This window comes from Wyeomyia smithii, chromosome 2 (genome assembly GCF_029784165.1).
Source record: "Wyeomyia smithii strain HCP4-BCI-WySm-NY-G18 chromosome 2, ASM2978416v1, whole genome shotgun sequence".
NCBI classification, from domain to species: Eukaryota; Metazoa; Arthropoda; class Insecta; order Diptera; family Culicidae; genus Wyeomyia; species Wyeomyia smithii.
The window spans coordinates 161286705-161302905 of NC_073695.1; the positions used below are offsets into that span (position 1 = coordinate 161286705).

A 16201-nucleotide genomic window follows, 5' to 3' on the forward strand; every position below is an offset into this window, starting at 1 on the left:
GCAAAATATTCTAGCTTTAAGTTAGATTTAGTTTCAGCTCGTAGTCGGCAGCGAGGATAAAAAATTTGCTTTTAGTTATTAAGATACTTTAGAAAGTAAGCTACCAGATATAATTGGCGCCGTTAAACATTGAATTGTATTTGTGCCGTGTCAAATAAACTATAGATGAAGAAAAAAAAAAACCAAGCTTTTGTAGACACGTTGGGCGAGATCGAGTGCATCCATCGCCCTAGGTCGCCAGTATCCCATCTTTCCTGCCAGTTTGCCAGGGCCATTTGTCGGGGCAGGTGAAAATATTCGGTATAGGCGATCGGTCTTTCAAACGTATCTCCTTGTATGGCCCCCCTTTTCGCAAGTAAATCAGCTTCTTCATTGCCTGGGATTGAACAATGAGAGGGGACCCACACAAAACAGATAGTATAAGACCGATCAACCAGCACTTCTAATATCCGTCTAATTTCCGCAAGGAAATAGGACGGGGGCTTGACCGGTTTAATCGATTGGAGAGCTTCGATAGAACTGAGGCTGTCCGAAAAGATAAAATAATTGCCTGGTGGTTTGAGCTCGATAATATGTAGCGAATTGTATATGGCAGCTAATTCGGCTACGTATATGGAGCGAAGCTGTGCCAGTTTGCGGGATATGCGATGATCCGTGTTGAAAATGCCATATCCGAAATGTCCATCCATTACAGATCCGTCCGTGAAAAAAGAATACTGTTCTGGAAGGTGGCCGAATTTTGCCGAAAATATTGATGGCACAACTGTTGGTTTAAGGTGTTCGGGAATTCCATGGATTTCTTGTTTCATCGTCAAATCAAATGCAAAAGAACGATTGTCTAGCGATGTTGAAATCTCACGGGATGGAGCAACAACCGAAGGCTTCATCTCCATGGACATGAACCGCTGGTATACTGACATACAGGGTTTCTAAACAACTTCCAAACATTTCTCATAGTTCGCAATAAGCATTTGATTTGCTATTTCCGATCTAATGAGGAAACGGAAAGCCAACTCAAACAGCCTCTCTTTGAGTGGTAGTATTCCAGCTATGACCTCTAGGGATATGGTATGTGTCGACTGCATGCAACCGAGAGCTATACGCAAACAACGGTATTGTATCCTCTCTAGCTTCAGCATGTGTGAAGCTGCGACACCTCTGAAGCATATGCTGCCGTATTCTATAACGGGCAGAAACGTGGTTCGGTAGAGTCGTATCAAGTCCTCTGGATGAGCTCCCCATGATGTTCCTGTTACCATCCGAAGAAATTCATTCTTGGTTGGCATCTTTGCTTCAGGTAATTGACATGTTTCTCCCATGTGCGCTTAGAGTCATACCATACTCCGAGATATTTAAAGCTAGGTGACTGAGCGATGGGTTTTCCGGACAGAACTAGCTACAAACGGGGTGGTGGTCTCTTTTTTGAAAAGACTACCATCTCCGTTTTTTCGGGCGAAAATTCAATTCCAAGACAACTGACCCAACCTGTCAGATTATCTAGCGTATTTTGCAGGCTGTTTTTCATGTCTACGGCCAGAGACGCAGTGGCTCATATTACGCAGTCGCAAGCTAACTGGCGCATTGTGCAGCCGTCCGTCAAGCATGTGTCAATGTCACTGATGTAGAAGTTGTACAACAGCGGACTCAGACAAGAGCCTTGGGGGAGACCCATGTAGCTCGTTCGTGTTATTGTTGAAGAACCGTGGTTGAAAAGTAAATGCTTTTCAGACAGCAGGTTGATCAAAAAGTTTGTCAATATAGGGGAGAATCCTCTTTGATGCAGTTTCTCGGAAAGAATTTCGATTGAAACTGAATCAAATGCGCCTGTGATATCCAGGAAAACCGAAGTCATTTGTTGTTTGCTGCCAAGAGCCATTTCCGCTTCTGTGACTAGCAATGCCAAGCAATCGTTAGGGCCCTTGCCCCTACGAAAGCCGAACTGGGTCTCTGATAGTTGGTTAGTTGTTTCTGCCCAGTTGTGAAGTCTACGCAAGATCATTTTTTCAAGCAATTTGCGTATGCATGAGAGCATCGCAATCGGCCTGTAGGAGCGGTGATCTGCGGCAGGTTTATCTGGCTTTTTGATTGCGATAATCTTAACCTGTCTCCAAGCTTTCGGGACCATATTGTTCCTGATAAGTTTATTAAACAGTTTAAGAAATCGTATCTTGGCCGAATCCGGCAAGTTTTTCACCAGATTAAATTTGATCCTGTCCGGTCCTGGAGCCTTGTTCTTGCAAGACGCAAGGGCAATTGAAAACTCCAGCATTGAAAATTCTGGTTCTTCGAACGCCGTTGTGTCGCTGAATTTCTGCTGTGGTGGGACAGCATCTGGGCATACCTTTTTCGCGAAATCATAGATCCAACGTTCGGAGTATTCATTAGCCTTATTGTTGTCGGACCTATTGCGCATTTTCCGAGCCGTATTCCATAGATAGCTCATAGAAGCATCTCTGGGTAACGGGCTTATGAAATTTTGCCAGTACGACCTTTTTTTCAGTTTGTGCAGTTTAGCCTGTTTTAGATCCAGCTCTCTAAACTGATCAAAAAGTTGAATGGAATGATCTTTCCTGAATGCTAGGTATGCTCTTTTCAGAGTTTTTTCATCTCGGTGCATTCTTTGTCCCACCATTGTTTGTTAGGACGAATTTTCAACTTGTTCTCAGGGGCGGGCCTCGTCTGAGGTTGCAACGCGCTATCTAAAACTAATGTCGCAAGAAAGTTGTATTCGTCAGATGGAGAAAGCTCATCGGTTGTTTCGAGCTCCTGAGATATCATGTTCGAGAATTTTTCCCAATCAATATTCCGGGTGAGATCATACTCTACTTCGACTGTGGTAACAGACTGGAGCCTGCTCATAATCGAAATACTTATTGGCAAATGATCACTACCATGGGGATCTTGAATAATCTCCCATTTACAATCCAAAGCTATTGAGGAGGAACACATAGATAAATCTAAAGTGCTCTCTCGTACTGGAGGCCTTGCTATTCTTGTAGCTAACCCAGGTATATTCAATAGGGTCATATGGAACTCCTCTAGTAAGCTTCTAATAAGAATAGCCCGGTAATCATCTCCAGGTGCTCCCCACGCCATACCGTGAGAAATGAAATCTCCCAGGATAAGGCGTGGAGTCGGCAGCAGTTCCGTTATTTGTGTCAGCTGCAACCGGTTAATAGTAGCTCTGGGCGGAATGTAAACTGATGCGACAGTGAGGCCCTCACCAGCAATTGTTATATGGCAAGCAACAATTTCTATACCGTCAATTACTGGGAGAGGAATATGGAAGAATGTGTAGCATTTTTTGATACCAAGGAGCACTCCGCCATAAGAGTTTCCTCGGTCTAAACGGATGATATTGAAGTCTGGTACGGCTAGTGTCGTATCAGTTGATAACCATGTTTCAGATAGCGCGAAAATATCGCATTTGCTATCGTGAAGCAGGATTTCTAATTTGGGGATCAAGCTTCTACAGTTCCATTGTATGATACTTATTGTCGATTCGTCACTTCTGTTGTCTAATTTAGACATCGAAGAATACGAACGCGAGGAGGGGCCATTTAGTGCTTAGTTGCTTACCCAACATGCAAATTGTTGGGAGTCAAGCTGAAATCATACTTTTGAGGGAATCATATAGACCAAAAGTGGTAAATATCCATTCAACGATCATTTTGAATGAGATACGCCCATCAGTGGTCGGTATTTCAGATTCCGATGACTGTTTTGTGGCGGAAGCAGATTGTTTTCCTGGTAGTTTGGGAAACTCTTAAAACTTAAAACCAGGTGGTGACGCTTTAGCATTTTCCTTGGAAGCGGAACCTCGTGGGGTATCATTAAGCGTCTTCTTCTGTTCCTTTCTAGGAAGTTTAGGAGAAGATGCGCTTGGCCGTTTTCGCACGGCTTCAGGTTGATAATCCTCTTCATCATCGTTTGAATCTACGTTCTCCAAACTTGAGTATCGATTTTCTTCCTGCAGAAGAGCAGTCTTAAGCATCTGTGCAAAAGACTGCTTACTGCGTTGCTTTGACGATTTTTTAAGTGCGTAAGAGCGCAGCTTGTATTTTGGGCACGTTTCAATTTCATGTGGGTTGCCACCACATAGGGAGCATTTTGCTTCCTGTTCGCTACAGGTGTGGTTATTCTCTAAGATTTCGCCACACTTGTTACATTTGGTCTTATTACTGCAGTAGGTTTTTGTATGCCCTAACTGCAGACAATTTGTACAAGTCATGACTTTTGGAATAAAGAGTCGGACTGGTAGTCGAAGCTTGTATGGCTCGAGAAAATCTGGGAGCACTTTTCCGGCGAAAGTGACTCGAAACGAGTTATTCGGCGAATAGTTTCTCATATTATCTTTAGAATACATTCTTCTGCATTCTAGAATTTTAATATTTGGAAGGTTTGGGTTTTTAAAACATCCAAAACCTTCCATTATTTCTTTTTCAGTGAGATCGGGTTCTGTAATTACTCCCTCGATCTCGATTGCCCGTGCCGGAATATATACCCGGTACTCGATCGTGAAATTTTCATCTTCAACGACCGCGTTTGCGTGTGTGAGATCAGAAAAGGTCGCTTTCAGTTTATTAGCATTGACCTTGCACACCTCAATCAAGCTGGTATATCTTAAACGCAGAGTTTTGCAAATCTGCATGACCTTAAGTGGTTTGTTTTTTGGCCGGAAATATACAACCCAACGAAGTCCAGGCTGGTTTTCATTATATTTCTTTACCCGAACTGTTGCGACATCGGTGGATAGAATAGGTGAAATAGTTTTGCGTGGTCTTTTCCGTTGCTTGATCACGTCAAAGAAACTGTCAACATCATTTTTTGGAATGTCAGAAAAATCCATTCCAGATTCATCTCCCTCTGAACTGGATGAAAGGTCTGGGGGAATTTGCAGTCCACCCACCGCCATTGTACAGTCGTGGACTGTTTACCGCCAAAAGTTGTTATGTGAAACGAGTTACTTATATTTACGAGTAAAATAATTATTATATATAGGAGAAAGGGAAGAGAATGAGAAATCAGAGTATATGTTTGTATACAAGACTAGCTGACCCGGCAAACTTCGTCTCACCCATTTTTGTGTTTAATTTAATAATTTTAAACATTCCAAATTCATTGATCCCTTGCGATTTGTTTATAGTCTAAAAATGCACGACGAATCGGCCATAGGATATGATCAAAGTCAAGAGGCAAATCGTTTGAAATGATTGATTTTATCGGAATGACAACATCCTCGACTTTTGGCTTCTGTACATCACCTCTATTCTGAAAATATTCATATTGAGTGGTATTCGATCATTTTCAGCTGTTTTTCTGGTATCAATCTGATTCCGCAAATACCCATATTGGGTGGTGTTCAGTAATTTTGTTGTTTTCCAGAAACTAAAAGTGGTCATCTTTGAATTCTAAATAGTGTCCAGGGTCAACGTATGGCTTCTATGCATCATCTCGATTACGGAAATATTTATATTAAGCAATAGTCGGTCTTTTTCGGCAATTTTTCCGAATCCAGAAGTCGCTAAATTGGATAACAAAATGGCATTTGGAGACAAATTCTGGCCCCTGGGCGTCATTCTGGTTTAAAAAACACCCATATTGGGTGTTATTTGGTCTTTTTCGGCTGTTTTTCAGACACCGGAAGTCGCCATCTTAAAATTCTAAATGGTGTATTTGATCGATTTTTAGTTTCTGTGAATCATTCTGGTTCCGGAGGTACTCATATTGGATGGAAATCGGCCATTATCGGCTGTTTTCCAAAATCCGGAACTTGCCATCTTACAATTCAAAGTGTTGTCTGAGGTCATCTTGTGGCTTCAGAGCACCATTGCGATTCCGGAAATACCCATATTAGAAACCGGAAGTTTCCATCTTAAATTTATAAATGGCGTATGGAGTCGAGTTTTGTCTCCTGTGCATCGAACCGATCATTGTAGACTGTTTTCAGGAAAACCTGGTTGAAATATCTGTTTAGCTTGTATGGGAGCCCTGCCTCCCCTTCCAGCGAAAGGAGGAGTATCAAATCACAGTAGAAATTTATGTTTGATTTTTATGAAAGCCCTTCCATCCAGAAGTGGAGGGGATGTTGAACCATCTTTAACATATTTTTTGCCCCCATGCTAAATTTGGTTTCATTTACTCTAATCGAAAAAAAAAGTTCTGGAGTTGTGAAAAAAATTTAGTTTCATTTGTAGGAAACCCTACCCTTCCAGAAGAAGGAGGGGTGTCAATCTATTATGGACATATTTGTTACTCCTAAAAATATTCACCTGCAAATTTTGTTCCCTTTAGTTGGTTAGTTCTCGTGATGTACAGAAATTTGTGTTTATGGAATTTCTATGGAACCCCTTCCTTCCAGAAAAGGGAGGGGTGTCGAACCATTATGGACATATTTGTTACATGAAAAAACATTCACATACCAAATTTGGTTATATTTGCTTGATTGGTTCTCGAGCTGTGCGGAATCTGTGTTTCATTTGTATGGGACTCCTCCCTTCCAGAAAAAGGAGGGGTCTCGAACTATCTTTCTCGGCCCCTAAAAGCCTTGTATACAAAATTTCACGTCGATCGGTTCAGTAGTTTCCAAGCCTATATGAATCAGACAGACAGACAGAGCTGTATTTTTATATGTTTAGATAGTTGAACCGATCACCGTGACGGTAGCCACCAGTCGAGCGTGCTTCTATTTGTATTTAATTTTTGGTGGCAGCTTTTAAAGGATGATTTCAAAATAACTGTCGAGAGTCACCTATTTTAAATTGCGGTCATGTTATTGTTGTTCATTGCGCCTTCTGCGATCTAATTTCTTCGTTGTATGGAAATTCTATTTTCGTGAGTTCCATCATTTTCCTTTAAATTTTGCTAGTTTTCTCGTCGTAACAATTTGCCTTGGATGAAGACGAACACAACAAAACAGAGCCAGCTCAAATCAGACGCTCCGTTGTAAAGTTATGGGCGGTCGCACATATAAGTAACTTTATTTTATATATAAGAATGATGATGATGGTCCCGCCACATACCCCTACAAAGGTTTGAGCTGGACGATTTATCTATAGATAATTAATGTGATCACATTTTAATCAGTTATACAAAACAAAAAAAAACGAACTGATTTTACCTTCAGATATAAACTTCTTCATTCGCTTCCCTGCTATCGTTGCGAAAGGAAGCATTCGAAAACAGGTCCGTTATTTTTGCTCGCTCGAACAAACAACACTGTTTGGTGTGCATACAGTACGCTTGTGTTTTTCGGTTTCGTTGCTGATAGACAATAGACGTACGTCCAGCAGCCAGTGCAAATCCCCGCGCCGCCGGGCGCCGGTTACCCCTTGCGACACAGAAGATTTTGTGCACTGTGTCCAGACTGTACGCGTGCTACTGGTGTTTTCGGTACCGACACTGTGACAGGAAAGTAGTTCAGCAGTCGCTGTGAATTCCCCGCGCCGCGCGGCGCCGGCTATCTTCTGGCGGAGTACGAGAGTGTACATTGTGTACAGACGCTGCCGTAGGAAATTCCTCGCACCACCAAACGCTGGTTAGCCCCTAGTGCTGGTTCAGCTGGAGGAGACTGATTGCGATTCCTACCAAGCCACCTACCGGAATAATCCACCTATCAGCCAGGAGGGCACGTAGGCTAAAATACAAAAAGTCTGGTGAAGTATTTACATTTGTTTTTTTTTCTTATTTATCTTTTTTTGCCTTTCTCCTAGAAAGGTATAGCAATCACTGGAAAAACCAAAGGTATAAAAGTGGTCCCAATGGCCGAATGTCATATACCACTCGACCCCTTTCGACGAACTGAGCATTTTCTGTATGTATGTATGTATGTGTGTATGTGTGTGTGTATGTGCAACTTTTTATTCTCACTCACTTTTCTCAGAGATGACTGGACCGATTTTAATAAAATTAATTGCAAATGAAAGGTCTAGTTGCGCCATAGGTTGCTGTTGAATTTCATTGTAATCGGATTTTTAGTTTAGAGGTTATGTATCAAAATGTAAAAATCACGAAACATCAATATCTCAGAAACCACACAACCGATTTCAATTAAACTGGTTTCAAATGATCGGGCTGTCTCCAAAACCCTCAACTTTTAAATTTCGTTATGATTGAACATATGGTTCAAAAGTTATGTGAAGAAAAGTTATCCTGAGGTTGTTTAAACTCGCTCATTTTTCTCAGAGATGGCTGAATCGATTTTCACAAAATTAGTGTCAAATGAAAGGTCTAGTTGCCCCATAGGTTGCTATTGAATTTAATTGCAATCGGATTGTAACTTTGTCCGTTGTTCATAAAAATGTGAATTCATTTAATGGAAGTAAACATATTGATTTTCTCTCAACGATCACTGGCTAATTAAAAGGTAGAAGAGTGATCCAAATGGCCGAATGTCATATAATACTCGACTCAGTTCGACGAATTGAGCATTTTCTGCATATATGCATGTATAAGTGTATATGTTTGTGTGTGGGTGTATACGTGTGTATGTGCACCTTTTTTTCGCACTCACTTTTCTCAGAGTTGGTCTGACCGATTCTTTCTATCTTGGTGTCAAATGAAGGGTCTATTTGCCGCTAAGGTTGCTATTGAATTTCATTGTAATCAAACTTTTAGTTTTGGCGCTGCGTCAGAATGTGAAAAACGCTCTTATATCTCAGAAGCTTTGAACATAGTTGTATTCAAATTAATGGGCTTTCAAACCCTTAAACAATGAATTTCATAAAGTTTAAACATGTGGTTTGAAAGTTATAAATAGAAAGAAACGTAACCCGCAGACTGTTTAAAACTATAGCTACGATCAAAATATGTGGCCTCAACATCATTTAAATTCGATATTGTACTATTTCAATGTTTGCGGCCTTGCTCGGGATTGAAGTTGAAATTAAAAGTCATTTCTATCATTTCACTTTTTGCCTTTCTCCTAGAAAGGTATAGCAATCACTGGAAAAACTAAAGGTATAAGAGTGCTCAAAAGGGCCGAATGCCGTTAATCACTCGACTCAGTTCGACGAACTGAGCATTTTCTGCATGTGTGTGTGTGTGTGTAACGCTCTCCCAATCTCACTCGATTTTCTCAGAGATGGCTGATCCGATTTCAATGAAATTAATTGCAAATTAAAGGTCTAGTTGCCCTATAAGACCCCATTGAATTTTATTGTAATCTGATTTCTAGTTTGGAGGTTATGTATCAAAATGTAAAAATCACGAAACATCAATATCTCAGAAACTATACAACCGATTTGTACAAAATTAGTTTCAAATGAACGGGCTACCTAAGCAACCTTCAACTTTTGCATTTTATGGAGATTGAACATGTGGTTCAGAAGTTATGGAAAGAAACGTGTTCTGGAGACTATTTAATCTCACTCATGTTTCTCAGAGATGGCTGGACCGATTTTCATAAAATCAATGGTAAAATGGAAGCTCTTGTTGCCCCATAAGACCCTATTGATTTATTTAGCAATCGGATTATTACTTTGCCTGTAATGTTTAAAAATGTGAAATCCAGCTATGAAAAGAAACATATTTCGAAGACTACTTGGACTCACTCACTTTTCTCAGAGATGGCCGATTTCCACAGAATTAGTATCAAATGAAAGTTCTAGCTGCCTCATAACACCCTATTGAATTTTGTTGTAATCGGACTGTAACTTCGTCTGTAATGTATCGAAATGTGAGATCACGAAACTTCATTATCTCAGAAACTACACAACCGATTTGAATAATATTGATATCAGATGAACGGGCTAGTTAAGGGTTAACTGATGAATTATGATTGAACACGTGGTTTCAAAGCTTGGCTGCCCTATACGTTACCTTCTCATTTGATTGTAATCAAACTTAAGCAACCGTTATGTTTTAATTTGTAAAACAACGAAAGTCTATTATCTCAAGTATTACACGACTTATTTGAACATATCTAGTGTCATACAAACGAGTCAACTCTCAAACTTACAAATAACAAACTTCATAACAATTTGATATGCTGTTCAAAAGTTTTGGAAAGAAAAGAAATTCAAAGACTATTCAACACTATACCTGCTTTGATCAATATATATGGCCTCAACATGATTTAAATGTGGTATCGTACAATTTCAACGTTCCCGGTATCGCTCGTGATTAAATTGTTCGAAATTGAGAGTCATTTCTTTTATTTCGCTATTTCTTAAGCACTAACATTACGTCAAATTTCATATTTTATACTTCAATTACAACATCAATATTTTAGAACCCAAAGAGTGAATATACCTTTATTGGATTTAAGCATTCATGTAAATCTATTTTTATAAATAATAAGTTTGAACGAGAAAGGCTGAGTCTGACCGCTAGGTGGATTAATTTAGGTTTTTTTCAATACGGTTGTCTTTTTTCTAATTTTGAAAAATTGTTTTTACATTTTACAACAATTATTTGATTCCCCTTATATACGCATATATATTGGTTGCGTGCGGTAGAGTTAAACGCTCCCGCAAAAAATGAACGACATGCAAGTGCAACTATTCCTGGATGTGGAAACAAATGGGGAAGAGATTGAGATCTCCCCCATCGATTCTCCTCTACCTTCCCCTGTACCACCCCCTTTACCTAGCCCTGTATCAAGGGTACCGGAAGTACGGGTAAAAGCTTACCCAGATGCCGCGAAAGGTCCGTTCGTAGTTTTCTTTAGGCCGACAAAGAAGCCTTTAAATATAATTCAAATTGGCAAGGACCTGGCAAAACAGTTTTCGGACGTAACCGAAATTACAAAGGTTAGACCGAACAAACTGCGAGTTGTCGTGAGTAGCTTGAAGCAAGCAAACGCAATTGCTAGCTACGAGCTCTTCACGAGAGAGTACCGCGTATACATCCCTGCCAAAGACGTGGAGATCGACGGTGTGGTTACCGAAGGAAACCTCACGGTCGATGACATTTTGCGTCACGGGGTTGGCTGCTTCAAGAACCCCCTGATTCAAGATGTAAAGATACTGGATGTCAAGCAATTGCATTCAGTATCCATCGAAGAAGGGAAGAAGAAATTCGTCCCTTCGGATTCCTTCCGTGTAACATTCGCTGGATCCGCACTGCCGAACTACATCTCTTTGGACAGGGTTCGTCTGCCTGTACGCCTGTTCGTACCGCGGGTCATGCATTGCCAAAACTGCAAGCAGTTAGGTCATACAGCCACCTACTGCTGAAACAAGGCACGCTGCAGCAAGTGCGGAGGAAATCATGCTGAGACCGCTTGCAGTGAGGATACTGAAAAGTGTCTTTACTGCGAGGGAACTCGGCATGATCTTTCGGCGTGTCCCGCGTACAAATAGCGCGAGGAAAAAATCAAGCGTTCCCTCGAGGAACGATCAAAGCGCTCTTTTGCAGAAATGCTTGAGAGGGCTGAGCCACCCTCGACAGGAAACATCTTTTCCTTTTTGCCAACCGATGAGGGTATATCTGACGATCCCGTCGAAGGGTGTTCTTATGCCATGCCAGAAGGATCTAGAAAGAGAAGAATGATCAACTCTCCTAATCTTTCTCGCAAAGGTCGCAAGATAACTCCTAGCGGAATGTCCAATAAGCCAAGACAAAAAGGAAGCGGTGAAGAAAAACCGAAGCAAGTACCTCCCGGTTTTAATTTCAATTCCAACCAGGAGTACCCACCGCTTCCTGGGGCACCAAAAACCCCTCGTGCACCCATTTTTCGATCAGAAGATAAAAAAGAAACAAAGTTCATAAAATTTTCTGATATTGTGGACTGGATATTTAATACATTCAACATACCAGATCCCCTACAAAATATTCTTCTTGCCCTTCTTCCTACAGTGAAAACCTTTTTGAAGCAACTAGCGGCAACTTGGCCCCTCATTTCAGCTATCATATCTTTCGATGACAAATACGGCGAAAGAGGTTAGGAATTTTATCACTGTATTACAGTGGAATTGCAGGAGTATCATCCCCAAATTCGATTTATTTTCTCATTTGATAAATACAGTAAGGTCGCTTTTCACGCGGTTTTTTTACGCGGGTTGCTTTCCTCCATTACTCAAAAACGGTACAAGATATCGACCTCATTTCAATCACGTTTTCCGTTTCAGACCACGAGTGATCATATATCAGTTTTCAAAAAAAAATCACAATTTTTGGTGTGAATACTCAAAATTTAAAATATTGCATTTTGGTCTCTAGATTGGCCACTATCATATTCAAACGAGGTTTGAAAGTTTTTGGACGGTTTTCTTTGTTATATTTGCAATTCAAAAAAGTCGTTTTTTACGCGGGCCCATACAAAATTTGGAACGCATCCCCCGCGTAAAAAGCGACCTTAGCATCCAATTATGACGCATTTGCGCTCTATGAGACATTTCTCAATTCAAACGATCAACTCAATTTCCACGATTTTAACATAATTCGTCGAGATCGAGACTCACACGGTGGAGGGGTACTTTTAGGGATCAAAAAGTGCTATTCCTTCTTCCGAATCAACCTCCCCTCGGTCTCGAATATTGAAGTCGTTGCCATTCAAACGAATATGAATGGAAAAGACCTATGCCTTGTTTCGTTATAGATCCCTCTATCCGTGCGGATTGAACAGAGGCATCTCACTGGTAAAGCAGAGTTGCTTCCCGCGCCTTTTTTGATATTGGGAGATTTTAATTCTCACTGTTCGCTATGGGGGTCGCTGTACGACGACAACCGATCTTCTTTAATTTGTAACTTAATCGACGACTTCAATATGACACTTTTGAATACTGGGGAAGCGACACGTGTACCTAATCCTCCAGCACGTGAAAGCGTGCTTGACCTATCCCTTTGCTCGACATCACTAGCGTTAGATTGCCGGTGGAAAGTAATCAACGATCCCCACGGTAGTGATCACCTACCAATCGTTATCTCAATTGCTAATGGGTCAACTCCAACGGATCCAATCAATATTGCGTATGACCTCACACGTAACATTGATTGGAAGTCTTATGAGACCATAATATCGCAAAGAATCGAGTCCCACGTGGCACTTCCTCAGGAGGAAGAATACGCGTTCCTATCTGGCTTGATCATCGACGCCGTGACTCAAGCTCAGTCGAAACCGATACCCGGTGTAACGATTAGACGGCGCCCTCCCTCCAAGTGGTGGGACAAAGAGTGCTCAGACCTGTACGCGCGAAGGTCCTCGGAGTATTTGGCCTTCCGAGTACAAGGCACTATCGATTTGCTTCGAAAGTACGATGTACTGGATAGACAGATGAAGAGCTTTATAAAAGCAAAAAAAAACGCGGATAGTGGCGGCGGTTTGTAAACGCGTGGTCGAGGGAAACAGCGATGAGCACTCTTTGGGATACCGCCAGACGCATGCGGAATCGTAACGTTTCGAATGAGTCCGAGGAGTATTCAGATCGCTAGATACTCGATTTCGCCAAAAACGTTTGTCCGGACTCTATCCCCGAACAGAAGACCTTTCGCGACGCGATTTTAGTAGCTACGGAAGAGCCTCCATTTTCAATGTTGGAATTTTCAATGGCTCTCCTCTCGTGCAACAATAAAGCTCCAGGGTTGGATAGAATTAAATTCAACTTGTTGAAGAATCTACCCGACTCTGCAAAAAGACGCTTGTTGAACTTGTTCAACAAGTTCCTTGAGCTAAATATTGTGCCGCACGACTGGAGGGAGGTAAAAGTCATTGCTTTTCAAAAAACCGGAAAACCTGCCTCTGATCACAATTCTTATAGGCCGATTGCTATGCTCTCTTGCCTCCGGAAATTAATGGAGAAAATGATCCTCTTACGGTTAGACAAATGGGTCGAAACAAATGGTTTACTTTCAGATACTCAATTTGGCTTTCGCCGGGGCAAAGAAACGAACGATTGCCTAGCGTTGCTTTCTACCGAAATTCAACTCGCCTTTGCTTGAAAAGAGCAAATGGCTTCTGCATTCTTAGACATTAAGGGGGCATTTGACTCTGTCTCTTCTAGTTTTAACCGAGAAACTTCATTCGCAGGGACTTTCACCAAATTTGAATAATTGTTTGCTCAATTTGTTGTCAGAAAAGCATATGTATTTCTCACATGATTATTCGACAACTTTCCGAATTAGTTACATGGGTCTTCCCCAGGGCTCATGTTTAAGCCCTCTCTTATATAATTTTTACGTCAATGACATCGAGAATTGTCTTGTAAATTCATGCACGCTACGGCAACTTGCAGACGATAGCGTTGTATCCATTACTGGAAGCGAGGCTAGCGATCTGCAAGGACCATTGCAAGATACCTTAGACAATTTGTCTGAATGGGCTCTTAAGCTGGGTATCGAATTCTCTCCGGAGAAAACTGAGCTGGTCGTTTTTTCTAGGAAGCTTAACCCAGCTCAGCTGCAGCTCCTACTAACGGGTAAAACGAACACTCAGGTTTTAGTCGTACGATTACCGGAACCTGGTGGGGAGCCCACCTAGGAGACCTTCTAAGGCTTTACCAAACAACGATATTGTCTGTAATTGAGTACGGGTGTTTCTGCTTCCGCTCCGCAGCAAACACACATTTGATCAAACTGGAACGAATACAATATCGTTGTCTGCGTATTGCCTTAGGTTGCATGCAGTCGATCCATGCGATGAGTCTTGAAGTGCTAGCGGGTATTCTTCCGTTGAAACATCGCTTTTGGAATCTCTCTTATTGGTTGCAAATTCGATGCACAGTTATGAACCCATTAGTAATTGAAATTCCGAAAGGTTGGTCGACCTTCAATCTCAATCCAGATTTATGATTTTATATTTTGACTATATGGCTCAAGATATTAATCCTTCTTCATACGATTCCTCCAATGTCGCACTTTTAGATACTTCTAATAATGCTATATTCTTCGACACCACTATGTAAGAAGATATTATTGGTATCCCGGATCGAATGCGACCGGAAGAGATCCCTAAGATTTTTTCCAATAAGTTCAAACATGTTAGTTGTGATAAAATGTTTTACACTGACGGATCTAATCTAGATGAGTCCACTGGCTTCGGTGTTTTTCACGAAAATTTTACCGCCTCCTACAAACTCGATGCTCCTGCTTCCGTGTACGTCGCAGAACTTGCTGCTATTCAGTACTCTTTTGGAATCATCGAAACCCTACCCATAGACCACTACTTCATCTTCACAGACAGTCTCAGTGCCATTGAGGCTCTGCGATCGATGAAGACTGTGAAGCACACCCCGTATTTCCTGGGGAAAATATGGCGGTTTTTAAGTGCTTTTACAGATAAAAATTACCGGGTCACCTTAGCGTGGGTCCCTTCTCATTGTTCCATTCCGGGCAATGAAAAGGCTGACGCTTTAGCTAAGGTGGGTGCTATTGATGACGATGTTTATGTAAGACCAATTGCTTATGATGAATTTTATAGCATGTTGCGTCAGAGAACACTCAACAGTTGGCAATTATCATGGAACTCAGATGAACTGGGACGGTGGCTACATTCCATTTTTCCTAAGGTATCGACGAAAGCATGGTTCAAGGGGTTAGATGTAGGTCGGGACTTCATTCGCGTGATGTCCAGGCTTATGTCCAATCACTACACGTTAAACACGCATCTCTTTCGTATAGGGCTTGTAGACAGTAATCACTGCGTTTGTGGCGATGGCTACCATGACATCGAGCATGTTGTTTGGTCGTGTACCGAATACTGTGGTGTAAGGTCCGAGCTTATAGATTCCCTTCGGGCCCGAGGAAAACAACCGAACGTACCCGTTAGAGACATTCTGGGAAGCGGTGATCTCCAGTACATGACACAGCTATACGTGTTCATAAAACACGCTGGTATTAAAATATGAAACTCTTCTATCTATTCGTTAGATTACCACTCCCTCTACACGCTGAAAGAAGATGATACACTAAGCTGGAGACACTCAAACGAAGACTCGGCATCTTTATGTTCACGCAGACACCTCAGTCACAGAACAGATATGCAACTTCGAACAAAACTCTGCAGCAAATCGGTGCCCAAGCTTTCGCATTCATTTTTTGCTGTTCCATCCTACATTGATTTTACAGTGCATCATTCGAACAGTTCGCTCCAATAGTTTGAACATGCACCAAAAAATTACTTTTTTTTGCTTTAATGACCAGGCTAAAAGGTGATCTAGACTAGTTGAATCTATCAAAATCATTTTAAGACAGGACCGCATTCAAGAGATTTTTAAAGCGGAGATTTAGTAACAATTCACAATCAACGTCAATAGAACAAATT

General features: G+C 41.3%; 1 protein-coding gene across 1 annotated transcript; it reads right to left on the reverse strand.

Moving 5' to 3' along the window:
* Positions 1-3766: 3766 nt before the first annotated feature.
* On the reverse strand, positions 3767-4915 carry LOC129720165 (uncharacterized). Its single transcript, XM_055671599.1, has one exon. It carries the CDS (start codon positions 4913-4915, stop codon positions 3767-3769), a length of 1149 nt encoding a protein of 382 aa, XP_055527574.1.
* Positions 4916-16201: the final 11286 nt, after the last annotated feature.

Excerpts from the sequence above, each read along its gene's own strand:
- LOC129720165 (XM_055671599.1), bottom strand. The coding sequence starts at position 4,915 with ATGGCGGTGGGTGGACTGCAAATTCCCCCAGACCTTTCATCCAGTTCA.